The sequence below is a fragment of the Jaculus jaculus genome, chromosome 16 (genome assembly GCF_020740685.1).
Source record: "Jaculus jaculus isolate mJacJac1 chromosome 16, mJacJac1.mat.Y.cur, whole genome shotgun sequence".
NCBI lineage: Eukaryota > Metazoa > Chordata > Mammalia > Rodentia > Dipodidae > Jaculus > Jaculus jaculus.
In genome coordinates this window covers 58,161,243-58,185,870 of record NC_059117.1, presented here as the reverse complement: position 1 = coordinate 58,185,870, position 24,628 = coordinate 58,161,243, and the positions used below count along the sequence as shown (strand labels likewise).

At 47.0% G+C, this 24,628-nt stretch overlaps 1 protein-coding gene across 2 annotated transcripts in view; it reads right to left on the bottom strand.

The window, feature by feature from the left end:
* Positions 1–524: 524 nt before the first annotated feature.
* Positions 525–24,628, bottom strand: part of Colq (collagen like tail subunit of asymmetric acetylcholinesterase) — a 75,633-nt gene continuing 51,529 nt past the window's right edge. For both annotated transcript variants that reach the window (XM_004661314.3, XM_004661315.2), the window contains 11 exons: positions 23,069–23,131; positions 22,464–22,490; positions 20,983–21,027; positions 20,135–20,170; positions 17,146–17,226; positions 12,910–13,015; positions 7,571–7,710; positions 5,574–5,693; positions 5,128–5,248; positions 3,220–3,322; positions 525–594 (listed from right to left, as the gene is read on the bottom strand). In XM_004661314.3, coding sequence (XP_004661371.1) covers positions 525–594; positions 3,220–3,322; positions 5,128–5,248; positions 5,574–5,693; positions 7,571–7,710; positions 12,910–13,015; positions 17,146–17,226; positions 20,135–20,170; positions 20,983–21,027; positions 22,464–22,490; positions 23,069–23,131 — 912 coding nt within the window. The remainder of the gene's footprint in view (positions 595–3,219; positions 3,323–5,127; positions 5,249–5,573; positions 5,694–7,570; positions 7,711–12,909; positions 13,016–17,145; positions 17,227–20,134; positions 20,171–20,982; positions 21,028–22,463; positions 22,491–23,068; positions 23,132–24,628) is intronic.

Genomic DNA, 24,628 nt, shown 5'->3' with positions numbered 1-24,628 from the left:
GGCTCCAGCCAGATGAAGGGTCCAAAGCTGTGAGAAACACTGGGAACACGCACCCACTTGCCTGCTTTGTGGTTCTCAGGCCTTGAGAGACTTGATGGCTAACTGACTGCTCCTGGAGAGAAGTGACAGACCCTCCAGATGACATGTGAGCTCCGCAGGTTCATGCGTGTCTAATCGTATTAAGCCATGTCCGTGTCCTGGGCTGGCTCTATCCCAGAAGGGAGAGGGCATTGTAGCCAGCTGTTTGGCCAAATGGTAGAGATGGGAACAGTCTTCATGGTGGACATGGTGGGTGGGTGGGGGGGTGTCATACTTTGGATTAAGACAGGATGGTGCAGTGGTCCTAAATTCTTCCAGTCAGACCGAGTCAAAGCACATCTTAGCAGCAAGGATGTGTCACTGTTTTTTGGCACATGAAAGTCTGTGGACACTGGCCTAGGAGAGTGCAAAGGCCAGTTTGACATGAGGATTAGAGAAGCTGCCACCAGTGACGTGGGCTGCAGGCCACCTGCTCCTCATAACCTTCACGTAAAGTAGCGGCAGGGTGTGGAGTCAATGTAGCAATACTGGGTGCAGCGTAGGTCTCCATATGATCTGTGGGAGGCAAGGACACTGGTCAGGGGAGACAGAGCACAGTGGAACTGGCCCAGTTCTGAGGGTTAACCCCCATTCTAAATGGCCACCTCTGATAACTCATGGTGTAGGTGGGTCAAACTACTGTAACAGCCTCCCTAAGAGCCAAGGGTCCTAAGCAAACTTTCCTGTGCCATTTGGGATATGGGACTTTGGGAAGTTAAATTGGGTCCTTGAGATTTTTTTTTTTTTTTTTTGCCTTGAGCCCTAAAGGAGGGTCAAGGATGATAAGAAATGATTTTCTCTGCTCTTAACCCAACAGTACAAGGCAATAAACCCTTCTCAAGGCCTAAAGAGTTTCTGGTGCTGTAGGTTTGCTTGGTACTTATAGAAATGTTCTCTATTGGAGCTGGAGAGATGGCTCAGCAGTTAAGGTGCTTGCCTGTAAAGCCTAATCACCCTGGTTTGATTCACCAGAACCCCTGTAAAGCCAGATGCACAAAGTAGTACATGCATTTGGAGTTTGATTGCAGTGCCCAGAGGCCCTGGCATGCTCATTTTCTCTCTCTCTCTCTCTCTATTTATCTATTAAAAATATTTTTACAAAATAAATGTTCTTTATCTGTACAGTCCCAAAGGAGAGCACTAGCCAGGTGTGGCCATTCAGCTCTTCAAATAGGGCTAGTGTGACCGAAGTACCTAGTTAAAAATTCTAGTCATCTTAAGATTTATTTATTAGAGATGGACAGAGAGAGAGAGAGGTTGAGAGAGAGAGAGAGAATGTATGCACCAGGCCCTCTAGCCACTGCAAATGAACTCCAAATGCATGTGCCACCATGTGTATCTGGCTTGCATGGGACCTGGAGAATCAAACCTGGGTCCTTAGGCTATGCAGGCAAGTGCTTTAACTGCTATGCCATCTCTCCAGCTCAAAAATCCTAATCATTTAAAATTTTAAGACCCACAGGTAATGGGTGTTACCATATTATACAGTACTTCAGTGACTCAAAGGATGTCCCAAGAGTGTCTTGTCTATGCACACACATCCGACAGGCATCTCTTAGAGGTTTCTGAAGATCAGGGAGTGGCTCCAGGGAACCAGTGCATAAACCCAGGGCTTCCCTCAGCCCTGGACTTCATGTGAGGCTGTGGACTCTGGGTTGTCTCCTTGGAGCCTGTCCACTCTTGGCAGCATCTTAGTTCAGGCAAGGGCTGTGCTCGCAGACACACATGCCGAGTGGGGTGACTGGAGGTGTGCCATGTCCCTCAGCCTGGCTGAATACGCTTATGTGTGTTTGGAGGGTGGATATTGAGAAGATCTCATGGAAGAGAGTTCAGGATGGAGGAAGGTGGGGCGTGGTATCCGCTCCCCAGCCTACTGAGGGTCTGCCAGAAGGAAAATGCTAGAAGCCAAAGCTGAGGAAACTAAATGTCGTAAGAAACCTAGGAGATCTAAAAGTCCAGCAAACATAACTCCTCCAAGGACAGGATGTGGTACTGAGTGGGGGACAGACTCTTGAGAACACCGCGCAACTGGTGTACTGGCGTAACACGTCAGACATACCGCGCAACTGTACTACACGGGGACGCAGGCAAGGTCAGCACCTTTGCATTGGGGGTTATACTCTAGGCAGGTAATGGGTGTCTCATGGGGCTCGGTGTCCTTAGGTAGCTCTGTAGATGTCAAAAGGAGGGCCAGGACGCGGGAACACTTGTTCTGAACACCATGAATACCCGCTGGGGATTCTCAGAAGTCACCAGAAGGAACTGTTTCCTTGAAAGAGCCATGAGCCAGCAGATAGGTTTTTGTTGTTTTGTTTTGTTTTTCCAGATAGGGTCTTGCTGTAGCCTAAGCTGACCTGGAATTCATGCTGTGCATCTGCTTTACATGGGTACTGGGGAATCGAACCTGGGTCCTCAGGCTTTGTAGTCAAGTGTATTTACCCCTGAGCAATCTCTCCAGCCCTGGAATTCACTATATTGTCTCAGAGTGGTCGCAGACTCATGGCGATCCTCCTACTTCTGCCTCCCAAGTGCTGGGATTAAAGGTGTGCACCACCACGCCCAGCCCATTTTCTTCCTTTCCTTTCCTTTCTTTCTTTCTTTCCTTCTTTCTTTCTTTCTTTCTTTCTTTCTTTCTTTCTTTCTTTCTTTCTTTCTTTCTTTCTTTCTTTCTTTCTTTCTTTTGTAGGACTGGGAATTGAACCTAGGGCCCATCTCATGCTAGGTATGCTCTCTACCCGGAGCTATAGCTCCAGTCCTTGAGATTACTCATAATGTGGGGTGATCTCACTTGTACCGTGGGCAGCATGGTCTAGGAATTTCAAGTCTATGAAATGCCCTCTCACAACTGTCCTCCTCTGGGCTATCTCCCAAATCACAACCCAGTAACCACATGAGGCAAGCAGCTGACCTAGTGCCAGCTACTCCCCCTGGCCCCAGGACCAAGCTGGTGGCTGCGCTCCCTCTGACTAAGGCTGTACGGGGATTAGATGCACATCACCTGTTTCCCCATAGCACAAAAGCTCCAGGGGCGGCAGGGATTCTGCGCCCTGCCCCAGTGCATAGAAAGTACCAGGAATACGAGAGGCCCCTTGAAACCAGCAGGGGGTGGGGGTGTCCTAAGAGCGTGTGAGGCCTCCATACCCGGGGAGATAGGTCTCGCATGTCAGGTAGCCAAAGTCGGAGCCGTCACATTCCTCCACGCCCTCGTGCCGGTGACCGTCTCCACAGTAGGCCCGGTGACAGTCTGGTAGGGAGACACAAGAAAGTGTAGTCCTGAGATGGGGCAGGTCGGGACAGGCTTGCCTCTGTGGTCAGGACATTGAGACCCAGAGTATCCCTCAGAGCACTGTCCTTGAGGGAGAGCCAACCCCCATAAGACTTCAGACTCACCAGGAACTGTCCCATGGCCCCTAAGTGTCACCCTGACACGACATAAAATAAGGGAGCCTGGGGCGGTGGCGCACGCCTTTAATCCCAGCACTCAGGAGGCAGAGGCAGGAGGATCGCTGTGAGTTCGAGGCCACTCTGAGACTACACAGTGAATTCCAGGTCCGCCTGGACTAGAATGAGAGCTTACCTTGAAAAAAATTAAAAATAAGGGATCGGGCTCTGAGAAGCAGGCCTTGCCTCTTAGTAGACAAGGCCTGAGACTCTCCCCGACTTTACTGTTAGGGGGCTGGAGGTTGGACTTCAATGAAGCACACGGTGGCTCCTCTGTTAGCACAGAGCTGCAGGGGAGGGAGACGCGCTGGGCCCGGGCTGTGTGTCTCAGGATCCATGCAATGTCCACAAAGACTCTCTTCTCACTCAAGGAGTAGGACCTAACCTTCTTACTTAGCTATCTAGTGACACAGGATCTGGTTATGTAGCCCAGATATGCTGGCCTGAACTTCCTATGTAGTCCAGGTTGGCATTAGACTCACAGCAATCCTCCTGCCTCAGCCTCCAAAGTGCTGGGATTATAGACACGAGCCACCATGTTCAGCGCCGTCCTCATTCTGACGGTGTCCATACCAGAAGCAGAAGGGACTCTAGAGAGGCCAGCAGCCTGGTGGCTGCCATCTGGAAGTTGTCTGGGGGCCAGGGCAGGTTCATTGAGACTGACTTCGTCTCAGTCCCTGCTGAATCACCCCAGCCCCGTCAGCTTTCTCCTGGACTGGAGGGCGAGGACAGCGACTGCATTCACACGCAAATCCGGACCCCATGAACCCAAGTCTTAAATTCAGTGAATGTGTTCTGACCCCCGAGCCACCCCCAGACAACGCATACATGCGTCAGCTCATGAAATCCCCAGAGACCTGAGCCACCAGCATCCTTAAAGCTATTTCACAGCCAGAGCAAGGCACAGCTGGAAATGGCACCCTGGCCCTCTGTCACCATCGTTGCTGAACTGGGGCAATCAGGACCGATATCTGAACTGTGTTCTGACGTGTGTGTGTGTGTGTGTGTGTGTGTGTGTGTGTGTTTTCAAGGTAGGGTCTTGCTCTAGCCCAGGCTGACCTGAGAAGTCTGAGGGTGGCCTCAAACCGGTGGCAATCCTCCTACCCCAGCTTCCAGAGTGCTGGGATTAAAGGGGTGTGCCCAGCTCTGTTCTGACTTTTAAAAAATATTTTATTATTAATTAATTTATTTATGAGAGATAAATGGGCAGGGAGAGACAGAGAAGGAGAGAGAGGGAAAACAGGCATGCCAGGGCCTCCAGCCACTGTAAACGAACTCCAGACGCATGTGCTCCCTTGTGCATCTGACTTATGTGGGTCCTGGGGAATTGAACCTGGGTCCTTTGGCTTTGCAGGCAAGTGTCCGAACCTCTAAGCCATCTCCCTAGCCCTGTTATGATTTTGAAAATCTAATTTCCCACTTTGGGTGGAAAAATTAACACATGGTCAAAAATTGGGAAAGAGCCCCCCCCCCACTCTGGGCAGTCTGGAGACAGCTTTTTGCCCTAATGTGGTCCCACACGATCACCAATGATGCCCGGGGCTTGTCCCAACCTCCACCCCAGGTGGCTGGGTAGTTTTCAGGTCCTGTAGGCTTCGCCCCACTCACCGATGCAGTCGTCACCCACATCATGGTTGCCATCATCACACTCCTCCCCGGGCTGCAGCACCCCGTCTCCGCAGGAGCCACGCTGGTCTGCAGTGTAGCCCACAGGGTAGAAAGGGGTCAGCTGGTTAAAGAAACACACTGTGTTAGTGGGGGTGGCATGTCCAGGCAGCTGCAGGGGCCGGTACTGGGACAGACTCTTTGGGCCCAGGGCACATCCTGAAGCTTCCTCTTGGGGCAGGAGGGTGGAGGTCAAAAGACTGTTTTTCCCATAGGAATGAACATGGAGGAAGGCTCAGAAGAAATGTGAGGAGGATGCTTGGCTCTCCATTCAGACACGTAGCAGAGGCTCTGTCTAGTCACAGCTGTCTGGACTTTGCCTCCTCTAACATGCATGTCCCTTTCATGGGTGGGGACAAAAGGATCCCAAAAGGCTTTCCTCAGGGTACCTGGATGGGGAGCCAGCCAAGACTGTCCTTGAAGTACAGGGATCGCTGGTCTCTGCGGAAGGCGATGGCATTTTGGGTGTTCAGCCTCTCAAGTTCTTCCTGGCTGTTGACCACAAAAATCTGCCAGAGAACACGTGGTGAGGGTCCAGAAAGCACTGCACTCTCATTGTGATGGTGATTTGGTGACACTGGGGCTGAAACTCAGGGACTTGTGCATGCTAGCAAGTGCTCTGCCCCTGAGCTACACCCCAGCCAAGCATTTAAATTTTTTTAAAACTTCTATTTATTTATTTATTTTTATTTTTTTTATATTTTAAATTTTATTTATTTATTTATTTGGGAGTGACAGAGAGAGAAAGAGACAGATAGAGAGAATGTGTGCACCAGGGCCTCCAGCCACTGCAAACGAACTCCAGATGCATGCACTCCCTTGTGCATCTGGCTTATGTGGGTCCTGGGGAATCAAGCCTCAAACCAGGGTCCTTAGGCTTCGCAGGGAAGTGCTTAATCACTAAGCCATCTTTCCCGCCCTCTATTTATTTATTTGAGAGAGACAGAGGGAGAAATAGGCAAGTAGATAGATAGAGAGGTGGAGAGAGAGAGAAAATGAGTGTGCCAGGGCCTCCAGCTGCTGCAAACAAACTCCAGATGCATGTGCCACCTTGTACATCTGGCTTATGTGGGTCCTGGGGAATTGAGCCTTGAACCAGGATTCTTAAGCTTCACAGGCAAGTGCTTAACCACTAAGCCATTTTTCCAGCCCTCTATTTATTTGAAAGGGAGAGAAATAGGCAAGTAGGTAGAGAGATAGAGAGAGAGAGAGAGAGAGAGGGAGAGAATGGGCACACCAGGGCCTCCAGCCTCTGCAAACCAATTCTAGACACATGCGCCACCCTGTACATCTGGCTTATGTGGGTCCTGGGGAATTGAACCAAAGTCCTTTGGCTTTGCAGGCAAACGCCTTAACTGTTAAGCCATCTCTCCAGCCCTCACTTTTCTTTTTCTTTGAGTCAGAATTTCATTTAAACCCAAGCTGACCTGGAACTCACTCTGTATTCCAGGCTAGCTTTGAACTCATGGCCATCATCCTACCTCAGCCTTCTGAGTACTGGGATTAAAGATGTGCACCACCATGCCTTAACAAAGTTCGAGGACAGCCTGGGGCTACAGAGTGAGCTTCAAGTCAGCCTAGACTAGAGTGAGACCATGCCTCGAAAAACAAAAGAAGAGAAAGCCAAATAGTTCCTCTGGATGCATGTGCCACCTTGTACATCTGGCTGATGTGGGTCCTGGGGAATTGAGCCTTAACCAGGGTCCTAAGGCTCCACTTGGGGTAATCTTTATTTATTTATTTCTCTTTGAGGTAGGGTCTCACGTAAGCTCAGGCTGACCTGGAACTCACCCTATAGGCCCAGGCTAGCCTCAAACTCATGGCTGTCCTCCTGTCTCAGCCTCCTGAGTTCTGGGACTAACAGTATATGCACCACTAAGCCCAGCACCCCCCAAAAAATTATTTATATGTATGTGAGGGGGTGTACATGCAACAGTGCATGCGTGAAGGTCAGAGGACATCTCTAAGGTATCTGAGCTCCACCTTCTTTGAGACAGGGTCTCTTGCTGCTGCAAAGGAGCTGACAGCCTGCAAACCAACTGTCCTGAGAGCTTTGTATTCTGCTGGCTCCACCTCATAGACATTGTCATAGGCAGGTGGGGATCACGGGTTCATGCACCCCTTTGCATCTGGCTTTATGTGGGCATGGGGAATTGAAGCAGGCCAGAAAGCTTTGCAAGCAAGTGCCTTTCATCGCTGAGCCATCTTCCCACCCTGAGCAATTTGGTTTTCTTTTGAATTTGGTCTACTTTGCAACAGCCCACAATGAGTGTGTGGCTGATGTAAAGGGGACAATGAGTTTTACTAAAGGACATCATAAGCCCCGAGAGGACCAGGGAGTGGGTTTCCTGGATGCCCATCCAGACCGTTCACAGAAGAGTCTTACCGCAGGGACTCGCGGGGAACTGGGCCCATACAGAGATTCCCCATAGGTGGGGTTATTCATGTTCACAGGGGGTCCACAGAGACATCTTCCTGGAGGCCCGGGAAATCCTCGCTCCCCTTTGGCTCCCATTATAAGTTTTCCTAGGAAGAGACAGACTGCTATTTTATTGTGTTTCTCTTAAAGAAGAGAACGTGAAACAGGTCCAGAAGAGATGAGCAACCTGTGTAATAGAAATGTGAAAGCCAGGGCTGAGGAGATGGCTCAGTGGTTAAGTTACTTGCTTGCAAAGCCTAAGGACCTGGTTTTGATTCCCCAGGACCCATGTAAAGTCAGATGCACCAGGTGGCACATGTGTCTGGAGTTTTTGTTTGCAGTGGTTAAAGGCCCTGGTGCACCCATTCTCTCTCTCTCTCAAATACATAAATAAAATATTTTAAAAAGAGAGAGAGAGAGTGGAGCAACCTGTGTAACAGAAATGGGAAAGCCCGTGACACTTCAGGGTAGGCTGAAGGAGAGGCTCAAAGGCATGATGGGGAGGAAACAGCAGGCAAGTAGTAAAGCTTCCCTCACATTCCTGCCTTGAAGACAGGCAAAATATCTGGCATTTTAGCAGCCACAAAGTAATGAACATGAGACTAGATGCCAACATGAGAGAGAAACAAGGGATTCATAGGATCTGATCTGTAGCCCTGAGTGATTCTGGAGGATGAACGAGCCAGTGGGCCCAGATATTGTTTAATCTCTGGATTTTCTTGTTGGAGAAAAACAATGCCCTGTGTGCTCAGACCATTCTAACAGGGAGGGTCTTGCAGGTGAATACATTGCTGATGGATAGCTTTAATTTGCTTATTGCTTTTCTTCTTATATAAAGAATATTGATGGTGGGATTTCTGGGTATGGGTTTCTTTTATAGCTCCTGAAAGAAAATGGAACATTTTGAGGCTGGAGAGATGGCTTGGCAGTTAAGGTGCTTACTTGTGAAGCCCAGGAACCCAGGTTTGATTCCCTAATACCCATGTAAGCCAGATGCACAAGGCGGCACATGCATTTGGAATTCATGTGCAGTGGCTGGAGGCCCTGGGGAGTACATTCTCTCTCTGCCCCAACAAATACTTTTCTTTTTTAAAAAAGGAACATTTGCAAACGTGAAGCACTGACTCTCCCTTGGTACTGAGACGAGTCAGAACATAGTCTGGAAAGGTATGATCAGGAAACTTACTCTGTAACAACATGGAGAACTGCTGGGGTCATAGGTCTCCCCTTCTTACTTTCTCTCTCTCTCTCTTTTTTTTTTTTTTTTTTTTTTGGTTTTTTGAGGTAGGGTCTCACACTGGCTCTGGAATTCACTATGGAGTCTCAGGGTGGCCTCAAACTCACAGTGATCCTCCTACCTCTGCTTCCCTAGTGCTGGGATTAAAGGTGTGCACCACCACACCCAGCTTCTCCCCTTACTTTCATTTTGCTGTTTACTTTTTAAACATATTTATTTATAAGGAGAGAAAGAGTGAGAGAGAGAGACAGTGGGCATGCTAGGGCCTCCAGGCATCACAAATGAACTCCAGACACATCACTCCATGCATCTGGCTTTATGTGGGTACTGGCAATTGAACTCTGGTCACTAGGCTTTGTAGGTAAGCTTCTTAACCACTGAGTCATCTCTCCAGCCATTATTTTTATTACTTAAAAAATTAATTTAAATTGTGTGTGTGGGCATACATGTGTGTTGTGCATGTGTTTTGAGAGACAGGGTCTCTCTCGAGGAACCCCAAAGCTCACTGATTCAGCTAGATTAGCTGGCCAGCAAGTCCTGCCTCTACCTTCCCAGGATGGTGATTACAGGTGTGGACCTGGCATTACGTGGGTGCTGGAAATCTGAACTCAGGTTCTCATGCTTGGATAAGCATTTTACAACTGAGCCATCTCCTCAGCTCCTAATTTTATTTTACATTTTGGGTTTCACTACATTGGACTCAAATAATCCTGTCTCAGCCTCCAGAGCGCCTGGGACTACAGGCGTGCACCACTATGCCCAATTTCAACCTTCATTATTATTTTTATCATGATTATTGTGAAGGGTTTTTTGTTTGTTTTTTGAGGCAGGATCTCACTTTAGCCCAGGCTGACCTGGAATTTACTATGTAGTCTCAGGGTGGCCTCGAACTCACAGTGATCCTCCTACCTCTTCCTCTTTTTAAAAAAAATTTAGGGCTGGAGAAATGGCTTAGCGGTTAAGTGCTTGCCTGTGAAGCCTAAGGACCCCGGTTCGAGGCTCGGTTCCCCAGGTCCCACGTTAGCCAGATGCACAAGGGGGCGCACGTGTCTGGAGTTCGTTTGCAGAGGCTGGAAGCCCTGGCGCGCCCATTCCCTCTCTCTCCCTCTATCTGTCTTTCTCTCTGTGTCTGTCGCTCTGAAATAAAAAAATTTATTTTTATTTACTTATTTGAGAGTGACAGAGAGAAAAAGAGGCAGATAGGTAGAGAGAGAATGGGTGTGCCAGGGCCTCCAGCTACCACAAACGAACTTCAGACACATTACTCCCTCCCCACCCCCGTACATCTGGATCATGTGGATGCTGTGGAATCGAGCCTCGAACCGGGGTCCTTAGGCTTCACAGGCAAGCGCTCAACCGCAAAGCCATCTCTCCAGTCCCCCACCTCTTCCTCTTGAGTGCTGGGATTAAAGGCGTGCGCCACCATGCCCAGCATTATTGTGTGGTTTGGGAGACAGGGGTCTCACTTTCAAGTATAAACTGGCCTGGAACTTGTGGTTCTCTCTGTCTCAGTCTCCCAAGTGCTGAAATTACAGGCATTATCCAGATTTACCTTGACTTCTTTTTCAATATTTTTATTTATTTGTTTGCAAACAGAAAGAGATAGAAGACAGACAGAGAGAATGGGCACGCTCAGGACTCCAGTCCCTGCAAAAGAATTTCAGATGCATGTGCCACTTTTGTGTGTCTGGCTTTATGTGGGTACTGGGCAATTGAACTTGGGTCATTAAGCTTTGCAGGCAAATGCCTAAACTGTTGAGCCATCTCTCCAGCAACCCCCGCCCCTTTTTTTGAGGTAGGGTCTCAATGTAGCCTGGAACTCACTCTGTAGTCCCCAACTGGCCTCGAACTCACAACCATCTTCCTACCTCTGTCTCTCAAGTGCTGGGATTAAAGGTGTGTGCCACCCCACCCAGCTGAATTCACAGTTGAGCTAACTCTGTGCTATTCAAAAGAAAAACTCTAAGAATATGGATGCTCTCTGGAAGCTGGCCATTCCCAGGTACCACATTGATTCATCTGGAGGCCGGAAGGACTCAGCCAAATTTGTAATCGGATTATTGCAAATTACAGCCTAAAAGGCGCTTTGTCTCTTCACTCCCCAGTCCCTGTCACCTGTAACTTGAATAATTACAAAGGTCCCACCCTCTGCAGCTCTACCAGCTGGCCCATGGCTCTGAGCACCAGAGCCTGAGGTAGTCTCCGGACAGGACGTGGCAGGGTGCCTGCAGCCACCACTGCAGTTTCCCTGTCACTTCCTCCCAGCTGTCCCAGGGCTTCAGTCACTCTGCCAACTTCCTGGCAGACTGCACTGCAGGGCCACAACTTGAACTTCCTCGACCCAACCTTGAGACCATCCCCTACAGCTCCAGGACTCCAGTCTCCATCTTCTTGGGGATCAGAGATTGCAGAGGACCAGAATGACAACCTCCAGAGGCCTCTTGTGTGTGTGTGTGTGTGTGTGGGGGGTCACAGTAGTCATTGAGGGACTCTGGACTAGGAGGCCACCAGTCAGCTCTGAGACCTTTCGAAAGTTTCTGCTCTCAGGCTCAGTCCTTTGAGTCCCTAAAAACTCCCAGGCCTGAGCAGTTTCTGTCTATGGCAGACCAGTCTTCTACGACGCTGCCAGTCTCTAGGATTGGCAGCTCATGGTCTCAGGGCTCTAGAGAGTCCCAGGCTTGAGACCAGGGATGTAGAATTCCAGTCTCGGAAATGTGATATCCATGCATGGCTTGAGGATGTGGTCCATGGAGGTGGGAGCAACATTCCCTAATATTTTTCCTTTTCCCTCCTTCCATCTCTCCCTCCTTCCTTCTCTCTCTTTTTCTCTCTTACTCCCTTCCTCTTTCCTTCTTTCCCTCCCTCCCTCCCTCCCCCTTTCTCCTTCTCTCTCTCTTTTGGTTTTTCAAGGTAGTGTCTCATTCTAGCCCAGGCTAATCTGTAATTCACTATGTAGGCTCAGGTTGGCCTTGAAGTCATGGAGATCCTCCTACCTCTGCCTCCTGAATGCTGGGATTAAAGGCGTGTGCCACCATGCCTGGCAATGACTTTTGATCTCTTTTAAGCATCTCCTTTCTATACCCAGTGCAAATAAAGATTATTTCATCAAGCTATGTGAGATAGAATTGGCAATTCCATCCTTATTTCTGGGCTTAACATAATGAACCACAAGCCATGCTTTTCTAGAAAAAAAAAATATTAGTTGATGAAATATGTCTCTTTCGCTCTGAAGATATATAAATGACACTACCAGTAGTGTAATTTTTCTGCCATTGTCTTTCCTGTGTCTCAAAATGCTAAACAAGGAGCTAGAGAGATGGCTTAGCGGTTATGGCACTTGCCTGCAAAGCTTGAGAACCTAAGTACGGTTCTCCAGTACCCACGTTAGCCAGATGCACAAGGTGGTGATGTGTCTGGAGTTCATTTGCAGTGGCTAGAAGTCCCAGTGCTTCCATTCACTCCCTTCATCCCTCTCAGATAAATAAAAATAAAATTAAAAAAATTTTAATGCTAAACAAAGCCAGGATGGCATTTAGTTCCCTTGGGCACAAGTTGAGTGAAAATCATGGAGAAATTATAAAGACAGATTGAAATGCTTGTGGCAGTTTCTAACAGGAAACAACACAGCAAAACCCTGCAGGTATCTCCTGCATCCTCTCTGGGGAGGTTGCTAGGGGTTTGTGGTGGTTTGATTCGGGTGTCCCCCATAAACTTAGGTGTTCTGAATGCTAGGTTCCCAGCTGATGGAGATTTGGGAATTAATGCCTTCTGGAGGGAGTGTATTGTTGGGGGCGAGCTTATGGGTCTTATAGCTAGTTTCCCCATGCCAGTGTTTGGCACACTCTCCTGTTGCTATTGTCTACCTGATGTTGGCCAGGGGATGGTGTCCACCCTTTGCCAATGCCATTGTTTCCCTGCCATCATAGAGCTTCCCCTCGAGCCTGTTGGCCAAAATAAATGTTTTTCCCTACAAGCTGCTCTTGGTTGGGGTGATTTCTACCAGCCATGCTGAACCTGACTACAACAGGGTGCAATCGTGTGTATCAAATAAAGTAGCAATAGCTCTTACCTGCAGACGCAGGGCCTGGGGGTCCCGGGGGACCTTGATGGCCGGGTTGACCAGATGGCCCAGGCTTGCCAGGTGGGCCCATAACTCCACTATCTCCCTTTTGTCCCTGACAGAGAGAAAGGCAGAGCCTCTTATGACATCATGACGTGGCAGACTTCCTTCCCTACTTGTCTCTAAACCAAGGACCACCTATCCCTGATAAACTAATGCTCAAGGCAGGATGTCTCACTCACCCTGCTTCTGGAGGCGCAGGGTGATGTTTGCAATCGTGATAGTTGTAAATTTACAGACCTTACTACATTCTTGGTTTGTTCTAGAAACATGGCACAGGATAGCTGAAAAGGACAATCCACCTCAACTCTTTGCATGGATTAGGAGATAGAGAATTAGAGAGGGGATTTATGCCACCCCCTGTAACATCAAGATGGTGGAGTTGGTCATAAAATTCAGACTTTAAGAGCTGGGAGTGTTGGTGCATGTGTTTAATCCCAGCACTCTGGAAGCAGAGGCAGGAGGATCTCTGTGAGTTTGAGGCCAGCCTGGGACTACAGAGTGAATTCTAGGTCAACCTGGGCTAGAGTGAGACCCTACCTCAAAAAACAAACAAACAAAATTCAGACTGTAGACTGCTTGTCAGATTCATTTTCATTCTTCCAGAAGCCCTGTTTCTACCCGTTGGCTTCCTGTTGTCTGGGTAGAGACCCAACTCTTTACTGACCCTGAGAATGTCCAAGGAGATCTGTTTTGTTTGCTTGCTTTTAAATTTTATTTTATTTCATTTTTGAGGTAGGATCTCGCTCTAGCTCAGGCTGACCTGGAATTCACTCTGTAGTCTCAGGGTGGACTTGAACTCACGGTGATCCTCCTACCCCTGCCTCCTGAGTGCTGGGATTAAAGGTGTGTGCCTCCATGCTCGGCTAGTTATTTTATTGTTTTATTTTTATATTTATTTTTATTTTAAAATTTTTATTTATTTATTAAGAGAGAGGAAGAGAGAGGGAGGGAGAGGAAGAGAATGGGTGCACCAGGGCTTCCAGACACTGCAAGTGAATTCCAGACACATACGCCACCATGTGCATCTGGTTTACGTGGGACCTGGAGAATCGAAACTGGGTCCTTAGGCTTCACAGGCAAGCACCTTAACTGCTAAGCCATCTCTCCAGCCTATTTTTGTTTAGTTATTTATTTTGAGGTAGGGTTTTGCTCTAGCTCTGGCTGGCCTGGAATTCACTGTATAGTCTTACGCTGGCCTTGAACTCATGGTGATCCTCCTACCTCAGCTTCTCCAGTGCTGGGATTAAAAGTGTGTGCCGCCACGCCCAGCTATTTTTTTTTTTTTTTGAGAGACAGAGAGAGGAGAGAGGAGAGAGAAGAGAGAGAGGGGAAAAGAGAGAAAGAGGGAGAGAGAATTGGTACACCAGGGCCTCGGCCACTGTAGTTGAATTCCAGATGCTTGTGCCACCTCGTGGGCATATGCAACCTTGTGCTTGCCTCATCTTTGTGTGTCTGGCTTTACTAGGAGTACTAGGGAATTGTACCCAGGTTGGCAGGCTTTGCCAGCAATTGCTTTTAACTCCTTAGTCATCTCTCTGGTCCTAAGGACTTCTTAAACTCTTCCCAGGGGCCCCAGGAGGCTGGTTTGTTTCCACCTCCATCCTTGAGGACACACTCAAGCCTCAGCCATACTGAAGTATTTCACACTGTGATCAAGATGAGTCTCAAAATGGCAAAGGAAGTCATAGCAGCTTAATATAGCCATGGTTAATGCTTGCCTTTCTAACAGCCAGGTCAGCTGGCTCTAATCACAGGAAGTGCACATCTTGAAGGAGCTGGAAACACTCCTTGACTGAAAGCAGCAGTTACAGGAGTCTTGCTGTCACTGGTCACCTGCTCAGGAGGTACCACGTTGCTATGGTATAGGCCTCACTGAGCAAAGCTTTCCAGGGAAGGAATTCTTTATCCCTCATTTGCCACAAAGTTGGGAGATCTTCTGTCTCTGTAACTGAAGATAAATTTCTGTGGTGCTGAGAGTTGAACCCAAGGTTTCCTGCACACTAGATAAGCACTTTACCACTGAGCTACATCTCTAGCCCCTGAAATTTTTTTTTTTTTTTTTTGAGGTAGAGTCTCACTGTAGCCTAGGCTGACTATTTAGTCTCAGGGTGGCCTTGAACTCACAGCGATCCTCCTACCTCTGCCTCCCAAATGTTGGGATTAAAGGCATGCACTACCACCACCATGTCTGGTAGAAAGAGAGAGGGAGAGAGAGAGAATGGGCACACTAGGGCCTCTAGCCTTTGCAAATGAACTCCAGACGCATGCACCACTTTGTGCATCTGGCTTTACATGGGTACTAGGGAACCGAATGCCCCCACCCCTTGTCCTTAGGCTTTGCAGAACCTTAACCACTGAGCAATCCCTCTAGCTCCCCTGAAGGGTTTTAACGTAAAATCAATAGCTGCTTTCCTGGATTTACACAGACAAGGAGGTAGGTCCCTAAGCAGGATGGGGATATGGTGATGGAGGTGGGCAGGTCATATGCTCCAAGTTCTAACCTTGAAGCTGGCTCCTCTGAACGTTCTTATGCCAGCAACCCCATCTCCCTGGCCTCTAGTTTCTTGTAAGTTGGAGGGGTCAAATATTACATTAAGTGAGCTCCAAAATTCTCTTGCTTTGGAAATTTTAGCCTGAAATCCTTCTAAATTTTTGTTTCATGGTTTTGTGTTAATTTATAGTCACTTCCAGAAATTTTTAGACCTGATGGCCCAGCCAACACTGGATATATGACCTTGTACTAGGAAGTGAATTCACGAGAGGAAGGAAGTATGAGGACAGACTTCCAAGGCTCATGGCTCAAGTGTCTGCTGTGTAGATGGTAACCAAGCTATGCAGGTTCTACTGGTAGAAAGGACAAGGTCCTTTCTCTGACTCCTCTGAACAGCCCCCATCCCATGTGGTTTCAGGGTAGCTTTTGGTCAAAGGCTTTTGCTTGCAAGGGCTGCCAGCTGGTCTGGGTTCAATACCACAGTCACTCATATAAAGCCATTTGTTTATGGCAGTGGCAAGAGACACTGGTGCCCTCCCCCACCACATTGTTTAAAAACAAAAACAAAAACAGAAACAAGGAGCTGGGCGTGGTGGTGCACACCTTTAATCCCAGCACTCCATAGGCAGAGGCAGGAGGCCACCCTGAGAATACATAGTGAATTCCAGGTTAGCCTGAGCCAGAGTGAAACCCTACCTCTCAAAAAACAAAAACATCAACAAAAAAAAGGGGGGGGGGCTGGGAAGATGCCTCAGTGGTTGAAAGCACTTGCTGGCAAAAGCCTGGAGGTCCAGGCTCAATTCCTCAGCACCCACATAAAGCCAGATGCACAATGTGGTACAAGTGTCTGGAGTTCATTTTCAGTGGCAAAAGGTCCTGTCATGACCATACTTATTTTCTCTCTCTCTTCCTTCTCTGTCTCTAATAAATAAATTAAAATATTATAAAAAGAATCTAGTCGGGCGTGGTGGCATGCACCTTTAATTCCAGTACTCGGGAGGCAGAGGTAGGCAGATTGCCATGAGTTCGAGGTCAGCTTGAAACTACATAGTGAATCCCAGGTCAGCCTGGGCCAGAGTAAGACCCTACCTCGAAAAACCAAAAAAAAAAAAAAAAAAAAAAGAAAAGAAAAAAAGAATCTAAAGCTAAATAAAATGTGATTCATTCATACATATTTTTGTTTTTGTAGGGTCTTGCTCTGGCTCAGGCTGAGCTGGAATTTACAATGTAGTCTCAGGGTGGCCTAGAACTCACAGAGATTCTCCTACCTCTGCCTCCCAAGGGCTGGGATTAAAGTCGTGCGCCACCACGCCTTGCTAAAATAAAGACCTTGTAATAGCAGGGAAATATCTGTATTGTTCTTTAAAACTCCAATTATGTCCAGGATCCTGAAACAAAGGAGCAGGCTTTCTGCATAAACTGCCATCTTCCTTCCATTCCCAGTTGGTGTAGTCAGGTGAAGTAGGTTCCTATGCACCAGAGCCACTTTTGCTTCTGGCCTTGGGGACAACTTCAATGGAACATCCTAACCCATTCCTCACCCCAAAACCAAGAGAAGGCCACGCCCCCTCCCCCCCCCCCCCACGCTGGAGTTCAGGTTGTGTAACTTCCCTGGTTGACCCAACCTTCCCGTCTGCACACCCCAGGTCAGGAGGAATGTCGTCCACGGGGACCCTCCCCAGGAGCCTTACCTGCTTGCCTCTTTTTCCTGGTCTTCCTGTGGGTCCTCGATTTCCTGCCATCCCAGGCTCCCCCTTTGGACCCATTTCACCCTAGGGAGAGGAGAGCAGCCTTTTGCCACTGCAAACAAACGCCAGAAGGAAGTGTGGCCCTTTTCCTTAACAACTGGAAGTAGCCAGCCAGCAATTTCTTGATCTAATTTCTTTCCTAAAATCTAATTATGATTATCATATCAGCTCTGTCCTAAAACAGCCTGCCACGAAGAGGGGAAGACAGATGCTTGGATGTCAGGTCTAGTAAGTGGTGCAGAGGCCAGAGAAACTGTCAGACTTGATTGTATAGTAATTTATGATCTCAGATGGTCAATGTTGTAGCGAATAAAAACATAAAGATTTTGTTTTTATTTTCGTTTTTTGAGGTAGGGTCTCACTCTGGCCCAGACTGACTTGGAATTCACTATGGAGCCTCAGGGTGGCCTTGAACTCACGGTGCTCCTCCTACCTCTGCCTCCTGAGTGCTAGGATTAAAGGTGTGCACCACACGCCTGGCTTAAAACATAAAGATTTAAAAAAATATTTTTATTTATTTGCAAGGAGAGAGAGAGAATGGGTGCTCCAGGACCTCTAGCCACGGTAAACAAATTCCAGATGCATGCGCCACTTTGTGCATCTGGCTTTACATGGGTACTAGGGGATTTTTCTTGGTTGTTAGGTTTTGCAGGCAAGCACCTTAACCTTTAAACCATCTCTCAAGCCCAATATCTTTATTTTTAGGGTTTTTTTTTTTTTTCGAGGCAGGGTTTTATTCTAGCCCAGGCTGATCTGGAATTCACTCTGTAGTCTCAGGCTGACCTCAAATTCACAGCAAAACTCCTACCTCTGCTTCTTGAGTGCTGGGTTTAAAGGCATGCGCCACCACACCCAGCAAACTTAAAGATTTTAAAATGCCTTTATTTTGTCTCTTTTAATGTTATTATTATTTATTTAATGTTTGCTTTAATTTGCTTATGTAATTAATCTATTTTTTAAATGTCATACTCATCTAGGGACATAGGAACAACTTCTGATAGCCTGAGTAGTGATAAATCATCGTAAATTGATGCCTAATGACTAATGGTATTTAAACATGCCCTGCTGACTGTATCTAGCCAGCTAAAAATGTTTGAATTTAGAAAATAATACTGAAAGGTGAACTTGAAAAATTAAAAATAGAGACTGGACAGATAGCTCTACGGTTAAGCAGTTGCCTGCAAAGCCTAATGACAAAAGTTCAATTCCCCAGGACCCATATAAAGTCAAGTGCATGCATCTGGAATTTGTCTGCAGCAGCTAGAGGCCCTGGTGTGCACATTCTCCCTCCCCCCTCTGTTTGCTTGCAAATAAATAAATAAAATATTTTTAAAAAATTAAAAATAGTAATATGACACCTATTTGCATGTTTGAGAAGTATCATGGTCCGAGGCCAGGGCTAAAATAACAATTTCCAATGTTAAGGGTTTCTGTACATGTGGATCCAGCATTACCATGTTAGTTTAGGCGCAGTAATTTATACCTGTCTCTCTCTCTCCCCATTCTGACATATTCTCTCACTTCTCCATCCTCTTCCAGTTCCTAACCCTAAGAAAAAACTTCCAAAATATGTCTGCTCATTGCCACCCTCACAATTTCTGTCTTAACTGCGTACCATTCTATTGTTAACTGAAATTTTTTTCTTTATATTACATAAACTGGCTCCTTTTAAAAAAATTAGGACTATCCCAAATAATATACGATTTAAAATATTTCACTATCTAAATACAGAATTAACTATTCCAAAGACTGTTGGGCTGGAGAGGTGGCTTAGTGGTTAAGGTACTTGCCTGCAAAGCCTAACAACCTAGGTTCAATTGCCCAGTACCCAAGTAAGCCAGATGTGCAAAGTGGTGCATGCAACTGGATTTTTTTTTTTTTTTTTGGGTTTTTCAAGGTAGGGTTTCACTGTAGCCCAGGCTGGCTTGGAATTCATTGCGAAGTCTCAGGGTGGCTTTGAACTCACTGCGATCCTTCTACCTCTACCTCCTGAGTACTGACTGGGATTAAAGGCGTGCACCACCACGCTGGGCTGCAACTGGATTTTCATTTGCAGTGGCTAGAAGCCCTTGTATGCCCATACTCACTCTTTCCCTCTCTCCCTTTATCTCTCTCTCTGCTTGAAAATAAAATATATTAATTAAAAACTTTTAAAAAATGACTGTTAGCTGGGCGTGGTGGCACATGCCTTTAATACCAGCATGTGGCAGGAAGAGGTAGGAGGATCTCTGTGACTTTGAGGCCAGCCTGAGAATACAGAGTTAATTCCAAGTCAGCCTGGGCTACAGTGAGACCCTACCTTGAAAAACCAACCAAGTGCTGGGCGTGGTGGCGCATACCTTTAATCCCAGCACTCTGAAGGCAGAGGTAGGCAGATTGTCATGAGTGCAAGGCCACCCTGAGACTACATAGTGAATTCCAGGTCAGCCTGAGCTACAGCAAGACCCTACCTCAAAAAAACAAGCAAACAAACAAACAAAAAAATCAACTAAACAAACAAAAGAGATTTGTCATTCACTTCAAATAATTCTGGCATGCCCCTTGCAGACTGCATTCAGAGTTTAGGCAGCAATGATATTGAACCAACCATGCCCAGACTCAGCCCTAGGGCCTGTGGGCTGAGAGAGGCCTGAGTCCCTTGTCTAAAAGTTATAGGCTTTTGAATCTTACCATAGCCCTCCAAGAGGTAAGGAAGGCCAAGAAGGGCATCTCTTCACTGGGGATGGAACGGCCTTTCTCTCCCACTGACTCAGAGATTGATTTCAGACCATGGGGCACCTTTTCTCCAGTGTGTAAGATAATTTGTTACCCATCCTAAACTGGAAACTTTCCTCCCTGGGGGACAAAGAGGCAGGGCTCTATCTGCTGGTCTTATAGGGCCTGATAATTTGCTTTGTCTTGGAGGTCTGTTTCATCACTTCTAGGTACTTACTTTCTGTCCCAACATTCCAGGAAATCCGGGGAACCCCTGTGAAAAGAGTAACAAATATTGTGAATGTTTCCAAATAACACCTGAACGTGCTGTGAATGAGTTTGGACAGCTATTTTCTTTTAAAAAAATATTTAATTAGAGCCGGGCATGGTGGCGCACACCTTTAATCCCAACACTCAGGAGGCAGAGGTAGGTGGATCTCCATGAGTTCGAGGCCACCCTGAGACTACATAGTTAATTCCAGGTGAGCCTGGACCAAAGAGACACCCTACCTCGAAAAACCAGAAAAAAAAATTTAATTAATTTATTTGAGAGAGAGAGAGGGAGGGAGGGAGAGAGGGAGGGAGAAAGAATAGGTATGACAGGGCCTCTAGTTACTGCAAACAAACTCCAGATGCACATACTACCTTGTGTATCTGGCTTTTTGTGGGCACTGGGAAATTGAACCTGGGTCCTTTGGCTTTGTTTAAGTACCTTAAACAGTGAGCATCTCTCCAGCTGTTGTGGTTTACTTTTCTTTTCGTTTTTGAATTTTTATTTATTTATTTGCAAGGAGAGAGAGAGGGAGAGAGAGAGAATGGGCACACCAGGGCCTCTAGCTGCTGCAAAGAAACTCCAGATGCATGCGCCATCTTGTGTATCTGGCTTTATGTAAGTACTGGAAGAATTGAACCTGGGTCCTTAGGCTTTGCAGGCAAGCACCTTAACCACTAAGACATATGTCCAGCTCATGGACAGCCAACTTAAAGGTGGACGCCCATCAGTCTGGCCACCATTCAGTAGGAGGACGGGCAAGCAGGGACTGTTACTTCTATTGTAATTTATCACTCTGACAGACTTGTTATTACCTTTTCTCCTTTGGGTCCCAAGTCACCCCTTTCTCCTCTGGATCCCTAGGAAGAAATTACAGGAGAGTTAAGTTAATATCGTGGGGTTGGCTGGGGAGGGGTGGATTGGAGCATTTCAAATCGGAAAGCTCTTCTGGCAACACCCTCATTCTACAAAGCTTGCCTCAGAACTACTAGATGACGTCCCCCAGAATGAAATACTTTGTGTGCCATGTTGTACTTGGATCCTGTGGTCGTTTGGATGAGAAGTCCCCCATAGTCACATGTGTTTTGAATGCTTTGCCTCCAGCTGGTGGCAATTTGGGAGGTGGAGCCTTGCTGGAGGAGATGTGTGGTTGGACCTTGAGGTTTATTAGCCTTCGGCTTGTCAAACCTAGCTCAGCTCACTCTTGATGCTTTTTCCTCTCTTTCTTTTTTTGTAATATTTATTTATTTGAGAGAAGAGACAGAGACAGAGAATGGGCATGCTAGGACCTCTTACCACTGCAAAGAAACTCCCAGACGCATGTGCCACCTTGTGTACCTGGCTATACATGGGTACTGGAGAACTGCACCTGAGTCCTTTGGCTTTGCTGGCAAGTGCCTTAATTGCTGAGCCATCTCTCCACCCCACTCTGCTGCTTTCTGCCAGCTGCTGGGGCAAGATGTGATGCCTAGTCTCTGCACTACCATGCTTCCCCCTGCCGCGATGAAACTTCTCCTCCAGACAGCAAGCCAAAATAAACCCTGAACTCCTAACAGCTGCTTTTGGTCAGGTGTTTTATTTCAAAACCAATTTTTTAATATTTTACTTATTTGAGAGAGAGAAAGAGAGAGGGGACAGATATATATGCAGAGAATGGTCATGGCAGGGCCTCTAGCCACTGCAAATGAACAAATGAACTCCAGACTCAGTCTCCTCCTTGTGCATCTGGCTTTTAAGTGGGTACTGGGGAATCGAACCTGGATCCTTTGGCTTTTCCAGCAAGCTCCTTAATCACTAAGCCAGCTCTCTAGCCCCTGGTTGGGTGTTTTATCCCAGAAATACAAAGGTAACTGTACAACAGTTCTCAAAGACCTCAAATGAATAAATAGAACTTCACAGAAAATTCTGGACACCCCTCCCATCTTCTCATCCCTTAGGATATGTGTCCCCATGTGTTTGTTTGAGTTTGTTTAGAAAAGGCTGTGTGGTAGAAACTTATTCCAAGTCCAAGGGTGGACACACACCAGTCCTCTTTCCCCAGCGCACCCATCCTGACTCAGCTCCTTCTCTATTCACCCAGCCTCACTGGGAGTGCCTCCCCTCTTCCACTCACTGTGCCTTGGAGGCCCCCTTCTTTCTCCCTGAGGCTAATGGTGAAGGACTGAGAAAGAGCCAGCTAGAACATTCGCTGTAGTTACTGACTAAAGAGAGACACGGCTGTATCCTCCCACCATTGACTGCAACACTATGTCCAGACCAGGCTCTGGGAGGCCATGAAAGATAGGTGCTGACTAACCTTTTCACCTCTGGATCCCGGGTAGCCCTGAAAGAAAGCAGAAAGTGCATTATGATCAAGGCCTGGCTGTGCTGCAAGAGTGGAAAAAAAATCCCTGAGTGTTACACTGAGGCTTGTCCAGACTGCATCATAAATTTTATGGGGCCAGGCGGGCATGGTGGCATATACCTTTAATCCTAGCACTTGGGAGACAAAGGTAGGTGGATCGTCATGAGTTCAAGGCCACCCTGAGACTACATAGTGAATTCCAGGTCAGCTGGGGCTAGAGTGAGACCCTACCTCAAAAAGCCAAAAATTAAGAAATAAATAATAAACAAGTAAGTTTTACAGAGCATGCAGCTGTAAAGATGAAGATGTCTTTAAGGGCTGTGTCTATACCAGGCTTTTTCTCACCACACAAGTATCTAGCAAAGGTTCTCATCTGCCCTATTGTCCAGAGGTCTGATCAAAGCTCCAGAGAGCAGCAGTAATGGCATCCCTATGTCCCCACAGCCCAAGGCATGATGTCTCTCAAGGGACATCCTGCCCCCCTTCTTTGGAGGCAGTAGCTGCCCCATGGTCTTAGCTAGAGGGCCCCAGACTGTCCATCTGGACCACACACTGACCTTGGAGCCCATTGGTCCTCTTGACCCTGGCAAGCCCATCAAGCCCAGGTCACCTTTTTCACCCTGTGGGGATTAGAAGATGGAAAAGAAGATCTACAGTGACATTTCTTAGAGAAGCTGAACCAGATGGTCATGGGCAAGATTGGAATGGATCTAGGGGTAGTGGGGGTTGAATTGTGAATCTCAGGTCCCCAAAGGCTCCTTTGTCCCCTCCCAGAGGCCCAGTGCTCCACATTTCACCTTTCATTGTGGTATTTGAGATGAAATATACAATGAAAATGCCCAAGATGGAACAAACCTCCAAACCGAATACTCACTAAGATGTTCTAAGTGGTGATGCTTGATCTCTCCCTGGGGAGGGTCGTGAGAGGGTAAGGGAACAAAGCATAGGTGCCAAGGGCCTCAGAAGACAGGGTGTCACACAGAAAACTTTTGCCTGCTTTGCTCTTGGCATACGGTCTGCCTTTCAACAGGTCTATCTACTCTCACCCTTGGTCTGTAGCCAAACAGAGTGGACATCAGCCCGTGGGTGTGTGCCATGCGGGGAGGGTTAACCCTTACAGTGAACTCTGTTGCTCCTCACAATGATTTTGTTTGAAATTTCAAGTATTCTTGATCTCGAATTCCCTATACTAGCACTAACTAGTAGAAATGTAAGGCCAGCCACATGCTGAATATTTTTATTTGCTTTCTTAAAATTTTTTTATTTAGTCAGGCGTGGTGGCGCATGCCTTAATCCCAGCACTTGGGAGGCAGAGGTGGGAGGATCACCATGAATTCAAGGCCACCCTGAGACTACATAGTGAATTCTAGGTCAGCCTGAGCTAGAGTGAGACCCTACCTTAAAAAATAAAGAAAAAAATACCTATTTATTTACAAGCATAGGAAAATAGAGAATTAATGGGTGTACCAAGGCCTCTTGTTACTGCAAATGAACTCCAGACGCATGCGTTAATTTTGCATTTGGCTTTATGTGGATACTGGGGAATTGAGCCAAGGCTCTCAGGCTTTACAAGCAAGCTTCTTTAACCACTGTAAAACTTATTTGTCTATTTGTTTAAGCCATCTCTTTAGCATTGTCTTTGATTAATTTTAATTTTATTTATCTATTTAAGAATGAGGTAGATAGAAAGAAAATGGTCGCACCAGGGCCTCCAGTTACAGCAAACTCCAGACATGTGCCATCTTGTGCATCTGGCTTTACATGAGTACTAGGGAATCGAACCTGGGTCCTTTGGCTTTACTGGCAAGTTGCTTTTGAGTTGTGAGACAAGGTCTCATGTAGCCCAGGCTGGCTTACTGTAGCCAAAGGATGATCTTGAACTACTGACCATTCTGCTTCCACTGCTCAGGTAAGGGAATTACAGGCGTGAGTCATCCCATGTCTGGCTACATACACTGAATTTTAAATGTTTTGGAAGTCATGTTAAAATTTTAAAACTTTATTTGCATATGTGATGTACCAAGGTCTCTTGCCACTACAAATGAACACCAGATGCATGTGCCTATCTTTTTATTTTATTTTTTAATGTTTTTGTTTTTATGTTTATTTATTTAGTT